Source organism: Myotis brandtii, unplaced genomic scaffold (assembly GCF_000412655.1).
Source record: "Myotis brandtii unplaced genomic scaffold, ASM41265v1 scaffold344, whole genome shotgun sequence".
In the NCBI taxonomy this organism is placed as follows: domain Eukaryota; kingdom Metazoa; phylum Chordata; class Mammalia; order Chiroptera; family Vespertilionidae; genus Myotis; species Myotis brandtii.
The window spans coordinates 3110163-3130406 of NW_005363247.1; the positions used below are offsets into that span (position 1 = coordinate 3110163).

General features: G+C 34.8%; 1 protein-coding gene across 1 annotated transcript in view; it reads left to right on the top strand.

Annotated features, from left to right (window-relative positions):
- ADGRV1 (adhesion G protein-coupled receptor V1) overlaps window positions 1-20244 on the top strand; it is a 462684-nt gene that overhangs the window by 37111 nt on the left and 405329 nt on the right. Inside the window, exons 10-15 of the mRNA XM_005871499.2 lie at window positions 8306-8482; window positions 11037-11260; window positions 17304-17430; window positions 17523-17708; window positions 18425-18605; window positions 19790-19953. Coding sequence (XP_005871561.2) covers window positions 8306-8482; window positions 11037-11260; window positions 17304-17430; window positions 17523-17708; window positions 18425-18605; window positions 19790-19953 — 1059 coding nt within the window. The remainder of the gene's footprint in view (window positions 1-8305; window positions 8483-11036; window positions 11261-17303; window positions 17431-17522; window positions 17709-18424; window positions 18606-19789; window positions 19954-20244) is intronic.

Here is a 20244-nt window from a genome sequence, read left to right on the forward strand (position 1 = left end):
TGTCAAAGTTTAAAACATCTGCACTCACTTATGATAGTTGTAGATACTTTTAAATAATATACTAAAAATCTGTTTCTTTGTCTATTAACTATATATAGCACCTCTGGATTTTCATCTACTTAATAAGAAGAAACAAGGGCCTTATAAACATATTCTCCATCTTACCTCTTTTATTTTTTAACTTTTATTAACATTTTTATTGTCAAAGTTTAAAACATCTGCACTCACTTATGATAGTATGATTGTGTTTTGCATTTGGTTTTGGTTGATTCTGAAAATTAGAAAGCAATAAAAGTACTTATCAAGTTTTGTTAATGTAAATAAACATACTATAGATTCAGATAGTGTGAATGATTCATAAAGAGTATAATCTTATGTCACTATACTTTTTGTCAACTGAAATATATATAAAATGAAATCTCATTTTATTATTACTTTTGAATCATGCCACACTTAAATTTGTTTCATAATTTTGCGTAGACTTTGTTTTATGGTTTATGCTTTCTCTGGAGTTTCTGATTGCTCTTATTTTACATACCACCCTCCCCATGTTAGGGCTTGCAGCTGTCTAACACACTTTGAGTGTTGAGTTCAGCTGCACTGCTTTCTGTGCTTCACACCTGGGCACTTTATATATATATATAAGCCAATGTTAGCAACCCATCAATTTCTCATACAAAAAGTCATAGTGACCTGCAGTTGAAGAGCAGTCACTTAGCACCACTTACTCAAAATGGCAAACATGTCCCTAGTGACACAATGTTCAAATGGTTGGCCATGAGTTTGCTGGGATGATGGCCTATGGGTCTAATTGGAACTGCAATTTCCCCAAAAGCACTTTTATTTTTTTTTTTATTAGATTTTCCTTGACAATCCCCTGGCCTCCCCTACCCCCCAGTGTCTTATGTCCATTGGTTTTGCTTATATGCATGCATACAAGTCCTTCGGTTGATCTCTTACCCCCTTCCCTCCTGCCCCCCAACCCTCCCCAGCCTTCCCGCTGCAGTTTGACAATCTGTTTGAGGCAGCTCTGCCTCTGTATCTATTATTGTTCAAAAGTTTATAATGGTCTCTATTATCCATGAATGTGTGAGATCATGTGGTATTTTTCCTTCATTGACTGGCTTATTTCACTTAGCATAATGCTCTCCAGTTCCATCCATGCTGTTGCAAATGGTAAGAGTTCCTTCTTTTTTACAGCAGCATAGTATTCCATCGTGTAGATGTACCACAGTTTTCTAATCCATTCATCTACTGATGGGCACTTAGGCTGTTTCCAGATCTTAGCTATGGTGAATTGTGCTGCTATGAACATATGGGTGCACATATCCTTTCTGATTGGTGTTTCTGGTTTCTTGGGATATATTCCTAGAAGTGGGATCACAGGGTCAAATGGGAGTTCCATTTCCAGCTTTTTGAGGAAACTCCATACTGTCTTCCATAGTGGCTGCACCAGTCTGCATTCCCACCAGCAGTGCACAAGTGTTCCTTTTTCTCCACATCCTCTCCAGCACTTGTCGTTTGTTGATTTGTTGATGATAGCCATTCTGACAGGTGTGAGATGGTACCTCATTGTTGTTTTGATTTGCATCTCTCGGATGATTAGTGACTTTGAGCATGTTTTCATATGTCTCTTGGCTTTCTGAATGTCCTCTTTTGAAAGGTGTCTATTTAGATCCTTTGCCCATTTTTTGATTGGATTGTTTATCTTCTTTTTGTTAAGTTGTATGAGTTCCCTATAAATTTTGGAGATTAGGCCCTTATCAGATATGACGTTGGCAAATATGTTTTCCCACGCAGTGGGTTTTCTTGTTGTTTTGTTGATGGTTTCTTTTGCTGTGCAGAAGCTTTTTATTTTGATGTAGTCCCATTTGTTCATTTTCTCTTTAGTTTCAACTGCCCTAGGAGCTGTATCAGTGAAGAAATTGCTTTGGCATATGTCTGAGATTTTGTTGCCTTTGGATTCTTCTAGAATTTTTATGGTTTCCTGTCGTACATTTAAGTCCTTTATCCATTTTGAGTTTATTCTTGTGTATGGTGTAAGTTGGTGGTCTAGTTTCATTTTCTTGCATATATCTGTCCAATTTTCCCAACACCATTTATTGAAGAGACTATCTTGGCTCCATTGTATGTTCTTGCCTCCTTTGTCAAATATTAATTGAGCGTATTGGTTGGGGCTGATTTCTGGGGTCTCTATTCTATTCCATTGATCTATATGTCTGTTCTTGTGCCAGTACCAGGCAGTTTTGAGAACAGTGGCTTTGTAATACAGCTTGATATCTGGCATTGAGATCCCACCTACTTTGTTCTTTCTCAGGATCGCTGCAGCTATTCGGGGTCTTTTTTTATTCCAGATGAATTTTTGGAGAGTTCGTTCTAGATCTTTGAAGTAGGCCATTGGTATTTTAATGGGAAGTGCGTTGAATTTATAGATTGCTTTGGGTAGTATGGACATTTTAATGATGTTGATTCTACCAATCCAAGAACATGGTATGTTCTTCCATCTCTTTATGTCTTCCTCTATCTCTTTTTTCAATGTCCTGTAGTTTTCTGAGTAGAGGTCTTTTACCTCTTTAGTTAAGTTTATTCCTAGGTAGCTTAATTTTTTTGGTGCGATGGTAAATGGGATTGTTTTTATAATCTCTCTTTCTGAAAGTTCACTATTGGTGTATAGAAATGCCTCAGATTTCTTGGGGTTAATTTTGTATCCTGCTACATTGCCAAATTCATGTATTAAGTCTAGTAGTTTTTTGATGGAGTCTCTAGGGTTTTGTATGTATAATATCATGTCGTCTGCAAATAAGGACAGTTTTACTTCCTCTTTTCCAATTTGGATGCCTTTTATTTCTTCTTCTTGTCTAATTGCAATGGCTAATACTTCCAGGACTATGTTGAAGAGGAGTGGTGAGAGTGGGCATCCCTGTCTTGTTCCTGTTTTTAGGGGAAATGGTGTTAGTTTTTGTCCATTGAGTATGATGTTGGCTGTGGGTTTGTCATATATGGCTTTTATTATGTTGAGGTATGATCCTTCTATTCCCACCTTGCTGAGAGTTTTTATCAAAAATGGGTGTTGGATTTTGTCGAATGCTTTTTCTGCATCAATTGATATGACCATGTGGTTTTTTTCTTTCAATTTGTTTATGTGATGTATCACGTTTATTGATTTACGGATGTTGTACCATCCTTGCACTGGGAGCTTTTTTACTGAGCTTTTGAATTTCCTTGATCTCTTGCCTTTTCCTGAAGTTGTGTTTTAAGTTTTGTTGTAATATATCTACCCTCAAATACATGTGCAGAAAATATATGTGCAAGGTAAACTTTTTGAGTCTTTGAGCATCTAAAGATGAAATTTTATGCATTGATAATTTGGCTAGGTAAAAATTTCTATATTAAAATAATTTTTTCTTTACTACTTGGGAAGGTTTGTTTTTTAATTTCTATTGTTGCTGACATGAAATTTGATGGCAAAAAATAAAGCAGATAACTTGTTCTTTATCTCTGAAAGCTTTTTTTTTTTTACATCTTCTTGGTATTCTAAATTTCACAGGTCCTTGCCATGCACTTTCATTCTGAAGACTCTTGTATTTTTTTTAATCTGGTCCACCACTCATGCTTGTACTGTTTCTGAATTTCTTGACAATTCCTGGTGAAGGGGTCTAGTGGGTGACCTGTTACAGGGATATATAATTTGTAGGGGATGCCTTTTTATAATATGCCCACCCAGAGGGAGATGATTTTCCAGTGTTCCCAAAGCTTTGTTACTAGTGGCAGAACATCCTGTTCATCATCTTTATTTTTTATTATTACTGTTATTATTTTATTGTCTCCTCAAAATGAGGAAATTCTGATATGCTGCATATTTTTGTCTATGAGGATAACCCACTCTTTGGAGGGCCCTTGCCTTTCGCTTTTTGGAGAGATGGGTGAACAGAACAGGGAATCATTTACAATTGTTTGTTTCCCCTGCTTCCTGTGGAACGCTCTTGTGAGCTCGCTGGGGGGCGGGGTGATCTGGGTCTGTGAAGTGGAATTAAGCAAGCGGTCAAGCCCATACCCTGGCAGGAAGTTAAAGCAACTAGAACGCTGCCAGCAGAACACATATGAAAATATGTTTAGAGATTTTAAAAAGACCTTTATGTTTGGCTTTATACTAACTTCAAAGTTAGTTTTATTAGTATATGGAAATGTATACTGATTTCACCAGATTTCCCTTAGGGTGGCATTTCCAAACTTAGCGATTTCCAAGAACCTTTGGGAGACAAAAACTTGTCAAGTGAAATTTCAGAATTGAGTGGAGGTGTTTGTCTTTTGTTTTATTTTTGGTGTGAGCACTCTCTACCTTCTCTGCTATCGGTGTCTTCTCGACTCCGAGCGTTCTCATTAGTGTGCATTGTCTCAGTCAGTTGAGACTGCCACAAAGAATACCATAGCCTGGTGGCTTCAACCATAGACATTCATTTCTCACAGTCCTGGAGGCCGGTGTCCTGGTTTGGAGGGGTTCTGGTGAGGCTGGCCTCCTGGTTTGGAGACTGCTGTCTTCTTGGTGTGTCCTCACGTAGTGGAGAGCCAGAAGAAGCAAGCTCTTTGCTATCTCTTCTTTATTTTTTTTTTTAAAAAAAAATATTTTATTGATTTTTTACAGAGAGGAAGGGAGAGGGAGAGTTAGAAACATCGATCAGCTGCCTCCTGCACACCCCCTACTGGGGATGTGCCTGCAACCAAGGTACATGCCCTTGACCGGAATCAAACCTGGGACCCTTCAGTCCGCAGGCCGACACTCTATCCACTGAGCCAAACCCGTTAGGGCGCTATCTCTTCTTATAAGGGCACTAATTTCATCACAAGGGCTCTACCTCCCAAAGGTCCCATCTCCAAATACCATCATTATTGGGGATTAGGGTTTCAACATATGAATTCTGGGGGGACATAAACGTTTAATTTGTAGCATATGTTTAAGGTTTTTGTGTTTCTATTATCTCAGCGTTCAGTTCTCCCTTCTGTCTCTCCAGTTTTGCATAGGTCACAACTCATATGAGAACCAACTTATTAAAATAAGTGAAACGAAGCAAAGATTTTACACAGTTGCTTTTTGCTCCGTGGAGGCCTGGGCATCCTGGCATTCCTACAGTGGCTGCAGTAACGAGATAGGAGTTTGAAGACTGATAATGCAGAAATGTTGATTTTGATTTGTAGAGGACTTTTCTGTTCCCAGTCTAGTTTTCTGATTTCTTATGCTGCCTCAACCACTTTTTACTATGGATGACAATATTAGTAGCCTTTTATATTAAACTTTTAGTTTTTTAAAAATATCTTTCAATTTCTCTAGCCAAGTAGCTGCAGAGAATCCTTAAGTAAACAAAACCTTATTAAGAAACTTAGATAGGGTCAGATATTATCCTAGCTAGTTTATGTTTCAACATTCTACATGAACATGACAATTTGTTTTTGATGACACTTGAAAAGTAAGGTAACACTTGAAGAATCATGTAAAGTCTGAATTTTTGGTGATCCCATGTTGGAAATCTGTTTGCACCACTAATTCTGAATTCAGTTCTTTATCTGTTTGCATATTCAGTTAAAAAACAAAGCTCTCACTGTGCAGACATTTAATTTAACACTGTAGGGAAAAAAGGCATTATTAGTCACTGACACAGTTTCTTGAGGTTCAAAATAGCTGTAGGTCCTGGAAGGCTGGTTGGAATGAGAAGGTTGTGTAGTTTGTATAGTGCATAATGGATGAGCAACTCAAGAATAGGAGGCATCAGACTCTGATGGAAAGTTGAATGAAACTGAAGAAAGGAGAATCTGAGACATGAGCTCCTCATTCTTCAGTGATCCTCTCAGCTACATACATCAGTCTGAGATACAACTTTTGGCAAGCTTGGGGTTACTAATGTGCCGCCCCAGTTGCAAACTGTCTGAAAGCAAAGAACAACTCTGTATGAATGGAACAGTTTGATTTAGCAGATGCTTAAGGAACCCAGACAAAAAGGCTTAGAGACCAGGAAATAAGCTATGTAAAATTAGCATTTTCTTTTTAATCAGTTCATTTTATAGCCTTCTATACCTTCTTTCTTTAAAATTTTCAAAATATGGTATTTAGAATTCTTTAACTTTTTTTTTAGAATTCTTTAACTTTTGATAAATGTAAATATGACTTATTTTCTTTCTTTCTTTTTAGAAAGTTTTAAAGAAAATTATATTGAGTTTTTTTTCCCCTTCATGTTTTAAACAGTATTACCAGTTTAGCGCTTTGTGAATACATGGGAATGAGAATGTTCATTCACAGACATGTGCTTACCTATGACCAGTGTATTTTACCAACATCTTTGCCTCTAAACAATGCATACTTTATATTTTATGCCATTCAAATATACATATTTTATTTTATTCTTTGTGCTCTTCTTAAAGATAAATATATATGTGTATGGGTATATAGATATTCCTTTTCTCTAGAAAGAATAACAGTTATACTGTGTGGTTTTAGCTATTTATATTTTATTTATTTTATAAGGTAAATTCAATATACTAAGGAATCACACATTTTATTTTACTTGACTCAGTTTATATACTAATTTTTGGCAAAATTTGTCAATCTAATTTCTTTTTTCATTGATTCAAATGTATGTTTACCAAATATTGAATTTTTAATATCTTTCTCCTGTATATGATTTTCAAGGCAAAATGTGTGACATTTTTTCTTTTTTTTTAAAAATATATTTTATTGATTTTTTACAGAGAAGAAGGGAGAGGGATAGAGAGTTAGAAACATCGATGAGAGAGATCGACCAGCTGCCTCCTGCACACCCCCTACTGGGGATGTGCCCGCAACCAAGGTACATGCTCTTGACCGGAATCAAACCTGGGACCCTTGAGTCCGCAGGCCGTCACTCTATCCACTGAGCCAAACCGGTTCGGCGTGTGACATTTTTTAAAAGGCATGTATTTTGCCCTTTAAAATGTATAGTGTTCATAAAAAAATTTTAAGAGTATATGAGGGATCAGTACCAGTCCAGTCCACTTGTGGAAAACCCACTTAAATTACAGTTGTTTCCACATTACAAAGCGTAATAGAGAGCTCTTAAGTGAGAGATCCATAATGTTTTGTTAAGTTTAAAACTGCTTTTTAACTTAAAATTGCTATGCTTTTTGCAGTCCTATAATGATTATTTTTACATTTAAGTGAATACTGTGAAGATTGATAAGTTGGATTTTGAAAAGTTAGAATATTAAATGTTGAAAATTTGTGATAGATCAAGATTCCTACAGAGCTCAGTTTATGTTGGAGAGATAAATCAACAAATATTTCTTGTGTAGCTGCTGCAGTTTGAGATCTTTGTCAAGTATTGGGAAAATACTGAGAAGGACACAAACTCACAAGAACTCTATAATCCTGTTGGGAAGTGAAAATCTGTAACACACATAATGATCATAAGCAAGCAATGTGTGAAATTTATAATTAAGTCTAAGTTTAGTTAGAATAACAATAGAAGTTCCAAAACAAATAGAATAAAAAGGGCTAGAAGATCCAAGGAAATCTTCATGGAAGAGAGGGAAATGTAATTGGTCTTTAAGAGCAGGTATACTTTGGACTTGTGAAATGATGCAGGGAGGCTATTCTGGATGAGGAGAGCACCATCAAAGTTACTGTGGTGGTCATGTTCATTAATTACAGGGACACTCCATGTTTTACAGGTGTTGCATTTCTTTAAATATAAAGGCATACTAAGTCACATTTGGAGTTTCAATGGTTGTATATTCTCTGGCAGAGAAGGGGTTTGGGTGATTGAGTAGAGATGTGGACCAGTGGAAGAGAGGAAAGAGATGTGGACAACTCTCTGACACTTGGCTTTAAGGTCAAGATGGCTGGGTATAGGTAACAAGGAAGAAGAGCAGATGGTGGTGCTGGTGGTGGTAGTGGTGAGGGGACATGAAACAGAGATAGTGATTTCAATTTTTGATATTTTATCTGCAAAGTTTCTATGTGACATTTATGTCGTATCTAATAGCGGTGGTTTATAAACTTTTTGACATTTGCAGGAGATATCTAGAGATTATTAGAAAGAGGGTATAAAATTATAAGATAAAGAGCTTAGAAAAAACTCTGGGAAATAATAATAACTGAGGAGCAGAAGGAGCTCAAGAAGCCAGTGCAGGAGATTGAAACAGGATGGAGAGCGAAGAAGAAAGAGAATGAAGTTGCTAAGTTATTGGTAGCCTTTATCCATGTTTACTCTGTTGCCCCATGCAATTAAGACTTTTTTATTTTAAAATTTCTGTTCCTTTTTTGTTTTGTTTATTATAGTTGGAAACTGTGGAGTTGGTGAACATAAATCCCCCAATTCCACCTATCAGTCCTAGATTTGGGAAAATCCGCAATATTTCTTTAGCGGTTACTTCAGATATTGCAAATGGAGAAATTGGCTTTATTAGCAACCTTCCGATCATTTTGCATGAACCAGAAGATTCCCCTGCTGAAATGGTAAGTAGGCTTTCTCTTATCAATGGGGCCTACTGAGTTTGAGATATTGTACAGACACTAATTTTTTTAGAGGGTTAGCATATAAAGTTAATAGGTAGTGAAAAGCTTTACCATTTACAGCCATCTTCAATATGTAGTTTGAAATAAGTAACTGATGAATGTGTGATTTTCCATAATCTTTTTTCATATTCGATAAAATAAAATTAGATTTTATTTGCTCACAGCAAAAGCAGTATTTTTTTGATGTGGCTGCTTTTGGGTAATGCTATGACATGTGATAGAGTGATAGCCAAAACATCTACATATATAAAAGCCCAGCGACTGTTACAGTGGAACGACCATAACGACCAGTCGCTATGACATGCACTGACCACCAGGGGGCAGATGCTCAACGCAGCAGCTGCCCCTTGGTGATCAGTGCACTCCCACAGCAGGAGCACTGCTCAGCCAGAAGCTGGGCTCACGGCTGGTGAGTGCAGCAGCAGTGGCGGGAGCCTCTCCTGTGTCTGCGGCAGCCAAGTGGTGAGCCAAGCAGTAAGGTGCGAGCAGGTGGGTGGTAAGGAGCAGCAAGCCAAGCGGTAAGGAGCGAGCAGGCAGGCGGTTAGGAGTGAGGGGTCCCACATTGCGAGAGGGCGCAAGCCGGGCTGAGGGACCCCCCCTCCCCCCGCATGCACGAATTTCGTGCATCAGGCCTCTAGTGATATATATATATATCTATGTCTATATCTATATCTATATCTATATCTATATCTATATCTATATCGATGCTAAGTGGTATATACCACAGGTGCATTTCACTCATTCATTTCTGAAAGCTAATCATGCCTGCCATCCACTACAGCATGCTTGGTAGTGGAGGTGATGATGGTAAAATTGTGGAATGCCTAATCTTAGGAATTTTGTATTATATATGTGGGCAAATTATTGGTTACTCCCATACCCCACGCCACACAAAAGCATGCTCACAGATACAACATCCCTCCCTCTGCCCCTACCCTGGTTGAATTTTCCCACCATCTATCTAGTGACCTTCAGTTCTACCATTTCCTGAACCATATTACATTGACCCTTCCAGGTCTCAGACACTTACATATGATTTAAATTGGTTTGAGGTTCAGATCAGGAATGAGGAGAGCAATTTTCGATATCAAAGCCTCATGTCAAAATATGGTGGCCACAACTTCCTTTGTTTATGTATTTGATTCTATATATTGGCAGAGGAGCTCCATTTTTCAAGATAGTTTTCATTTTTTATTCTTCTTCTTAATATACTGCTATCTTCTAAAAAAGGAAACCTACTAAAAAGGATTTAGCTTTTTCTTAAAGTGTGGATTCATTTTATTCATGTATCTTATAAAGCTATAAATTTACCATTTTATGTACTTCCCTTGGAAATTAGCTTTTGGGGGAAAAGTTTTGGGCTCCATGAACTTTCATTCTTTCCCTCCTGGGAAACTGCAGAGAAAGTGGGAGTTTCTCTTTGTCCCATCTACAGCCTGGACTGGCCCACTCCCTCTGGTCATTTAAGGCTACAACCCTCTGTTACATTTTCTTCTTCCCTAAGAATCTTTGCGCTTTAGTCTCCAGCCCTGACCATTTCCAGCCAAATTCACAGAATGGTTAGTGAGGAAAATGTCTTCTTTTAATTTTTAATTTTTCAAAGATGGACTGTGTTGAAGGGCAAAGAGCAAAGAGGATACCTTATTTAGGAGTTTAAACAGAATAACGTGTCTACAATTAAATAATCATTTATATTCTTTGTTTGAAAAACATCATGATCTATGGTGTCCTTTTATTATAGATTTAATGTGTACTACACTTAAGTAAAATTACCAATTTGTTTCAGAATTATTATAATAGCTTTTATTTATTTCGTTCATACTGTGGAGATGTACTGTAATCTTCACCACAAACTTGGAAAACAGGGAATCACTAATTTCATGTCACATGTGGAAACTGAGATCAGAGAGGTTAAGTAACTTGCCCAAGGTAACCCAGAGCCATGATTTGAATATCTGATTTTGTTTGAACTGCATTTATTATATTGGTTAGAAACATTTCTTATTGTTACTTACATTATTTTCTTATGTTGCCACCTATCATTTTAGGATGTATTTTATGAAACATAATTTTCTCATTGTAATCTCACAAAGGTTTATTTTTGTTTATATTGTGACATTAGATTAATTTCATTTTTTAGAGAACCTCAGATTGAAATTTACTTTTTAGTCAAATTGTTCTATGTTTTTTCATCATCCTGTCTTTTAAAATATTTAAGTCTTTTTGTTAAGACATCTCTGGTTAGGCATCTTTTTTGGTGGGGGCAATTTTGTTAGTAATTTGATGAACAAAAACTGATAAATATAGTTCTATCTAAAATTATTTCCAAGCTTAAGGAAAAGGCTTGTGCACATGTTTTTAATGCCCTTTAACAGTTTAATTTTCTATAAAGAATACATATATTCATATAATAACATGTGAACGCAATCACTGAAAAGCATAGATAGTATGTGAGTATATAAGAAATTGTTCTTTTTTGTTTTTTCTTTATAAGGTATACATTCCCTTACATCGGGATGGAACTGATGGCCAGGCTACTGTCTATTGGAGTTTGAAGCCCTCTGGCTCTAATTCAAAAGCAGTGACCCTGGACGATATAGGTCCCTTTAATGGCTCTGTTGTATTTTTATCTGGCCAAAGTGACACAACAATCAACATTACTGTCAAAGCTGATGACATACCGGAAATGAATGAGACAGTAACACTTTCTCTAGACAGGTAATAAGCCATTTTGGTAACGCTCAGTAACATTTATATATTCGAATTTTCAGAAATAATTTTGGTGTTTTTTTTTGCCTCAATTCTTTTCTCCTTATAAAGTAAAAAGAAAAAACTAAGAGATAATATGCTGGGCTCCTAACTATTCCTTTGTTTATTGATGGCTTCTGGTTAGACTGTAAATATTTTGACATCATGAACTTTTACCCTGCTATTCATTGTGAGGAAAGATTTGATAGAGAACTTATAGCTGGTTTCAAATAAATCTTAAGCATAGCTAATATGTTGCTATACTAAAAAATATAGGCAGCAACAAATCTAAAATATTAGATTAAGCAAACTGTTCTGCTAGCTTCATTTTCAACACGGGAGAGGATTAGAGCTCCTTTGAGTGACTTCAAAGAAACTGTTAATCTTCATATAATAAAATTCTCTCTTTTTTTTCATGGAATTTAAACATTAAGTAATGCTTATATTCCAGAGAATCAAAATAATACAAATTTAAGAGTTATTTTCAGTAATAATAAGGATTTAATTAACATTTTTCAGTGGGTCATTTATATTAAGAAAACATCACAATCATCAGTCTTTTTTTTCAGTAATTCAGAAAACCTTTCCAAAAATAAAAATAAAAACCTATTTAATAGATGTTATTTAAAAAAAAATCAAAATGAAACTTAGGTACTATAGTTCTCTTTATGTTAAAGATGTTAACATATTAAAGTTAATGTTACTTGAAGGCTTTGATAAATTCATATTTTAAAACAGTAAAATTTATAGATAAATTTAATAGGCATTATTTTGTACTATATTAGTCAGGACTAGAGTAGGAATTATTTTATGTGACCCCTGTTGCTTTCTATATTTTACTATGAGACTCTTGTAGGTTTTTCTTTGAAGGTGTTTTGATGAACACATTTCATAAAACTGATGAGTCATTGTGTTTTTATGAGAAAGCAAATACAGAATGTAGGGAACTTTATTGAATATCCACTGTTCAGTTGGTTTGCTTCCAGAACCACATTATGCTTACTTTCTTTTTCATATTAAAAGTAAAACAAAACAACAATAACAAAACAAGCCGACAAAAAAAGCAAAAAAATAAAAACAACACATACACACTGTCCAAGTGACTTAATGGTTACAATATGTATTTTACATTAAACCTTAAAAAATTTCATATGATAAAAAATCAGTTAAATGTAGGAAAATGTAAACTGAAAATTATCATTTTTTTCTTTAAGCTAGTTTCAAGTACTTACTAAATCAGTGGAAAGTCTTAAAAAAACTAAAGCAAAATGAACAGTAATTATAAACCAAACATGTAGCTGAGAGTTTCTGCTCTGAACTAAATGTTTGAAGAATAATTTAAATTTTACCTCTGCAAGTTCATTGTAACTGTTCTTCATATTCTTTCAGAATAGTAATTTTTAACCTTATCATGTAAACCAGGGGTCCTCAAACTACGGCCCGCAGGCCATATGCAAATACAAATGTTGTATTTGTTCCCGTTTTGTTTTTTTACTTCAAAATAAGATATGTGCAGTGTGCATAGGAATTTGTTCATAGTTTTTTTTTAATAACTCTTAAGCATAGCTAATAAATTGCTATACTAAAAAATAGAGGCAGCAACAAATCTAAAATATTAGATTAAGCAAACTGTTCTGCTAGCTTCATTTTCAACACGGGAGAGGATTAGAGCTCCTTTGAGTGACTTCAAAGAAACTGTTAATCTTCATATAATAAAATTCTCTCTTTTTTTTCATGGAATTTAAACATTAAGTAATGCTTATATTCCAGAGAATCAAAATAATACAAATTTAAGAGTTATTTTCAGTAATAATAAGGATTTAATTAACATTTTCAGTGGGTCATTTATATTAAGAAAACATCACAATCATCAGTCTTTTTTTTCAGTAATTCAGAAAACCTTTCCAAAAATGAAAAAAAACTATTTAATTGATGTTATTTAAAAAAAAATCAAAATGAAACTTATGTACTATAGTTCTCTTTATGTTAAAGATGTTAACATATTAAAGTTAATGTTACTTGAGGGCTTTGATAAATTCATATTTTAAAACAGTAAAATTTTTAGATACATTTAATAGGCATTATTTTGTGCTATATTAATCAGGACTAGAGTAGGAATTATTTTATGTGACCCCTGTTGCTTTCTATATTTTACTATGAGACTCTTGTAGGTTTTTCTTTGAAGGTGTTTTGATGAACACATTTCATAAAACTGATGAGTCATTGTGTTTTTATGAGAAAGAAAATACAGAATGTAAGGAACTTTATTGAATATCCACTGTTCAGTTGGTTTGGTTTCAGAACCACATTATGCTTACTTTCTTTTTCATATTAAAAGTAAAATAAAACAACAACAAAACAAGCTGACAGAAAAAGCAAAAAAATAAAAACAACACATACCCACTGTCCAAGTGACTTAATGGTTACAATATGTATTTTACATTAAACCTTAAAAAATTTCATATGATAAAAAATCAGTTAAATGTAGTAAAATGTAAACTGAAAATTATCATTTTTTTCACTTATATATTTTTTTCTTTAAGCTAGTTTCAAGTACTTACTAAATCAGTGGAAAGTCTTAAAAAAACTAAAGCAAAATGAACAGTAATTATAAACCAAACATGTAGCTGAGAGTTTCTGCTCTGAACTAAATGTTTGAAGAATAATTTAAATTTTACCTCTGCAAGTTCATTGTAACTGTTCTTCATATTCTTTCAGAATAGTAATTTTTAACCTTATCATGTAAACCAGGGGTCCTCAAACTACGGCCCGCAGGCCATATGCAAATACAAATGTTGTATTTGTTCCCGTTTTGTTTTTTTACTTCAAAATAAGATATGTGCAGTGTGCATAGGAATTTGTTCATAGTTTTTTTTTTTAAACTATAGTCTGGCCCTCCAACGGTTGAGGGACAGGAACTGGCCCCCTGTTTAAAAAGTTTGAGGACCCCTGATGTAAACCATTGAAATTAATTAAATATAATTTTAAGTTGGTTTTCCTCTTTCCTATTGGTAAAAAATATTCACAAGGAAATACAAATAGTGATGTAGAGAATTTCAGAAATCATTGGTTTCTCTCTTTTGAAATAGATGATACTAGTTCAAAATTATACTAAAATGTTTTTATTCAATTAGTAACTAATGCATACTTGTATTACCTCTATGCATGAACATGAATGAGCTAATTACATTTGAGTGTTCAAAGACATATTTATATTTAGTTAAATAAATGTGAGAATAAACTCTGCTACCTGAAATAATTTTATCAAATCTTTGATTTGAGGCTTGCAAATTTTTAATAAAACTAAAATGAAAGAATGAATGAATCCTAGTATATGTGATTAAAAGAAGTTACAATATAATATTGCAACAAAAAATAACACTCTATTGTGTTTACAGTTTATAGTTTTCTTTTAATGTCAAATTTAGGTAAAAGTTGCCCTGTTATTAAACAAATTATAATGCTTTTAATACCATACCAGTTAAAATATTTTATTGTTTAGTTTTCCCCAAATTAACAATTTTATTCCAATTTATTTTTTAAAATTTTGATACATGTGCTATATAACCTTTTATTTATAGTGTCATTTGACTTTAAAAGTGAAGCCAGAGATCTGTATATTTTGACATGTGTTTTCCAATGCTGTTTTGAAAATGCACTTCATTGAGGATTTGAAAAAGTGCCTAGCTTTCTTGATATAAAGTTATATTTGAGTAAATAGATGTCATAATGAAATGATATAATGATATGGCGCCTTGAGTATATTCCTGTGCAAATGAGAGGTATATTTTTCTCTGCTTATAGAGTTTTTATTTTTTCAAAGCTAAACTGGCTTTAGATCTGAGGATGGAGGGTTTTTCCCCCCAAAAAACTAATTAAAGCTACTAAGTAATTATAAGCCAGGCTGAATGAAAGTTGCTCAGCTGCTGCGGTTTGTAAGCATGCACAGTGCTTGGCAGGCCACAGCGCCTGGGAGCCGGCCTGGAAAGGAATGTCTTCCATGGGTTTTACATGCTGGCTGGCCATGGGGTCATGTTCCCTAAGTGGGAACTGCCGAACCCCTTGCTAGCATTTGTCAAGAGCAAAGAACCCAGTGTGCAGAGTCCCCATAAAGTGGACAGTACTAGCTCACAGGGGGCAATTTATTCTTACCTTGCCACTCTAAGTTTCTGTATCAGTGAGACTTTGGCAAATGGTGTCTGTTTCTTATTTCCCCTTCCCACGCTTCTTTTTGTGTTGACAGAGTAGAAACTGAAAGGTTTGTCGTGTATTTTGGGTAAGTGTGCAACATAACGCCTGGTTTTTGGTGATTCAACATTTTGCTTTGCAAGCCATTGTTTTGGATACAGCTGCTGTTCTGCATGAGCACAGGTCTTGAGAAATGCTGCTTGTCCACCTGCCTGTGCATGCGTTGTGTGTACTTTTATTTTTTAATGAAAAGGGGAGCTTATGTGAAGTCATTTGTCCCCTTGAGTTTTAAATTATGAATGCATTTAAGGTGTCTGGTAAAAAGGTTGAGAATTAGTGTATTTACGTATTAGGAAGAATTTAAAACTTTAACTTTCCTTATAGTTTACACATAGTATAGGGAAAAATTATTGTGCTTTGTGAAATTCTTACCTAACATTGTTGTAAATCTTATAGTTTGTTTAACAGAGAATTTGTAATAAAAACTCTCATTTCTTCCATTGATGTGTATCCAAACAATTTCTGCCTACATTTTCTCAGTTTAAAAAAATTTTGCCTTTTTATGTTCGGGTAAGCATATTTTAAGAAAGTTAAAACAAATTATTTGTTTAATGCTTCAAATGGATTTTTAGACTGGATATACTAGCTGTGATCTGATTATTATATTCTGATTCAGTTATACTGTCTCCTAGCTTATGTGGACAGAAGAATTTTTAATTAATAAAAATATTGATGTGAATGAAATATGGGTAAATTTGCTATGAAAATTACATGACTCCATGAACAATTAACAAATAACTTTCCTATTATTTTGACTAATCCCTTCTGTAGCCACTATACTATGCTAGTTATTGGTTGTCAGGTTTCCAAAAGCTAGGGAAGGATGCTAATTCAGATTCTCTATTGCATAGGAAGTGAGCTATCCTTTCTACATATTAATTGTGGCTTCATTGTGATTTTGAGGTCTGTTCAAGACTACGTTTTGGTTCAATAGAAAGTGACATTTGGAAAGGTTTAGAGCAGCTTTCAAGATTGCGAATTCTCAAAGAGCATGCAGGCTTTCAAACCCTCAGAGCCTTTTTGTCCCAGTTCCTTTGATCATTTTAATTATACACTGAACATGAAAACCAGAAATAAGAAAAAACATCTTGTTTTAATATACCCTTTTGAGGAATGTATGGGAATTGTTCTAATATGTCATACATATGAGATCCATTCAATTCCATTTTTATATGTACTATGTTTTTTTTTAATACTAAAAGAAAAATGCATCAGATTAAAATCAAGGTGATAGAAACATATGAAATATCACAAAATATTTCTAAAATCCAATCACAATTTTGTTTATTTTTGATTCATGTGGCTTTCTTCTACTTATTCAACTTTTATTCATTTAATGTAATCATATGTAATGAATTTTTAAAAGAAATTCAAGTATATATAGAGTTAAAACAATTTCAGTTAAATATATTTTAAGTACATGTTACAAATAAGTTTTCTTAAAACTGAAACAAATCTGTAAATTTGGTACTTTATAAAATTACAGCATATTTAAAACCTTTGGTTGTTATATTCTTGGTGTACATATAGTGTTTGGTTTTAATGGAAAAAAATTCAGAAACAGAAGTTCTTTCATAAATGCTGTGAGTAAAGCTGTTTTGCTGTTAAGTGATTTTTAATACACTCATATCAATTTAAGGTTTAAACTCCTAATAACTTCCATATTAATTATCTGAAAGTGTTGTAAATATTGCCTTAGAAGCCTGCAGAATTCAGAAGTAAGATTATAGGTCGTGAGTGCCTTTTTCTCCTCTGACTTCTCCAGGGTCAGTGTGGAAAATCAAGTGCTGAAGTCTGGATATACTAGCCGTGATCTGATTATTTTGGAAAATGATGATCCTGGGGGAATTTTTGAATTTTCTCCTGATTCCAGAGGACCCTATATTATAAAAGTAAGTTGAAAGAAACTTCAGTCTGTTCTCTACTCACATTTTCAGAAGAATCGTCAACAATTTGAATTTTTGTGTTGTTTTGTTTTTTTAAGGAAGGAGAATCTGTAGAGCTCCGCATCATTCGATCCAGGGGAGCTCTCGTTAAGCAGTTTCTCCACTACAGGGTAGAGCCAAGAGATAGCAATGAATTCTATGGAAACACAGGGGTACTGGAATTTAAACCTGGGGAAAGAGAGATCGTAATCACCTTGCTAAGCAGATTGGATGGAATACCAGAGGTATGGGATTTTATTTTTTCCTTGTGCTTTTGTGGGAAGTTGATAGTATCTAGTACATATATTATTAAATAGAAATATTTTTAACAATGACCAGGAGTTATAGGAAAGAAAGGGGGCAAGAATGGGTTAAGAAATGCTTGTGGTTGAAAAGGGGGAAAAAAAAATCAAGCTTAAAAAACAAAGTAAAGCATTCAAATTTCAATGATGTAAGTTTGTCCTACATAAAGATCTGCAGAGTATTATGCTAAGTGAAATAAGCCAGTCAGAGAAAGATAAGTATCACATGATTTCACTCATGTATGGAATTTAATGAACAAAATAAACTGATGAACAAAATAGATCCAGAGACATAGAAGCATGGAACAGACTGTGGAATCTCAGAGGGAAGGCGGGAGAAGGTGGGTGGTTGGGGAGGGATCAACCAAAGAACTTGTATGCATGTATGCATAACCCATGGACACAGACAATAGGATGGTGAAGGCCTGGGTCGGGGGTTGGGGCAGGCTACAAGGGGTCAATGGGGGGAAAGAGGGGTCATATGTAATACTATGGTAAACTTTTTTAAAGGAATAATATCAGCTCTTTTGTCAACATTGAGTGAGTTATATGTTGCTGAAAAATTGACTATATTAATATTCTTGAATATATATGTATCTATTTACTTGCTCTGAAAACTTCAAATTTGTATTTTTCCTAATTTGACATGTTCATTTTAGTTGGATGAACACTATTGGGTGGTCCTCAGCAGCCATGGTGAACGGGAAAGCAAGTTGGGAAGTGCTACTGTGGTCAATATAACGATTCTAAAAAATGATGATCCTCATGGGATTATAGAATTTGTTTCTGATGATCTAATTGTTACGATAAATGAAAGTAAAGGAGACGATATCTATAGTGGTAATTTATTTTGCTTCTTCTATTCTACTAGAGGCCTGGTGTGATGCGGGAGGTTGGCCAGCCTGGGAGGGATTGTGGGAGGGCTCCAGGGCGTGTCTGGCCAATCTCACTCAGTCTCTATCAGCTGGACCCCAGCAGCAAGCTAATCTACCGGTCGGAGCGTCTGCCCCCTGGTGATCAGTGCACGTCATAGCGACTGTCATAGTGACTGTCAGTGCTTGTCATAGCGAGTGGTTGAGTGGCCTTAGCATATCATTAGCATATTATGCTTTGATTGGTTGAACGGCCAACCAGACGACTGCACACGTAGCATATTAGGCTTTTATTATATAGGATTACTGTTTACTGAAGAGGAAATTAATAATTTAAATTCATTTTCTTAGTATATACTTACTTTCAGTTGTCTATCTTAGAAATTACATGGAGTGCAAAAATTGGTATTTTAAAAATGATATTTAGGATTACTTTTTGTATTTCATACATAGTATTGTGATGATACTGTTGCCTTCAGTTATATTTTGATTTCAGTTAATGATATGTGGTAGGATTCAGACACTCAAGAATGAGTCGAGTCATATAGGAAAAACTTTAAAACTAAGAGTAACTGCTAGGGCAGTGGTCGGCAAACTGGCCCCTTGAGTGTGGCTCTTCCACAAAATACCACGTGCGGGCACACACGTACAGTGCGATTGAAACTTCGTGGCCCATGCCACGAGGCCAAAGAGCCGCATGTGGCTCGGTGAGCCTCGGTTTGCCGACCACTGTGCTAGGGGACTATTGCAATGGTCTGAAATGAGAAGTAGTTTATTTTTTAGAACAAGATCTTTCTGGGTAAAGAAATCACTTTTTGCAGCTTCCTTTAGCTACATATATTAGCAAATATCCTTATAGGACTTTCGATAGGTGTATCTAAGTAATCACTACTCCGTTCCAATGCTGAATGACTTTTAAAATCCAAGCTGTGATAGAAAAGATAAATCCATTTATTTTATCAGATGCTTACAGAGGGATGACTAGGCTAAGGCATTTTTATAGGTACGTTGCAGGCTATGCTAAGCAGATAATTGGCTTTTTTTTTAAGTCATCTCATTTTTATGTTTTCTTATTTGAGCAATTTCTTTATTCATCATTTTAGAATTGTTTAATATATGCTCACATATATTATACACATTTGTATTTTACAGCTGTTTATGGTATAATAAGAAATCGAGGCAACTTTGATGACGTTAGTATATCATGGGTAGTTAGTCCAGACTTTACACAAGATGTATTTCCTGTCCAAGGGACTGTTTTCTTTGGAGATCAGGAATTTTTAAAAAATATCACCATTTACTCCCTTCCAGATGAGGTAAGTATTGCGTATATAATTCTCTTTACTTGTCATTGCTTAATAATTCTGTTTTATTACATAATTAAACATCCGGTAATATATTTTGTTGTGAATATATTGATAAAGAACTCAGGTACGATAATGTCTGACTGTAACCCAAATGAGAAATACTATTTTTGGTTTCCTGAAGGCATTTTACTCTTAGAACTGATAGTGGCCAGTGACACTGTATAGGTGTCAAATATCAGGGAGTCATGGTTGGGGGAGGGGTGAAGTGCTTGCGTTGTTCGTAGACCCTTTGAAAACAAG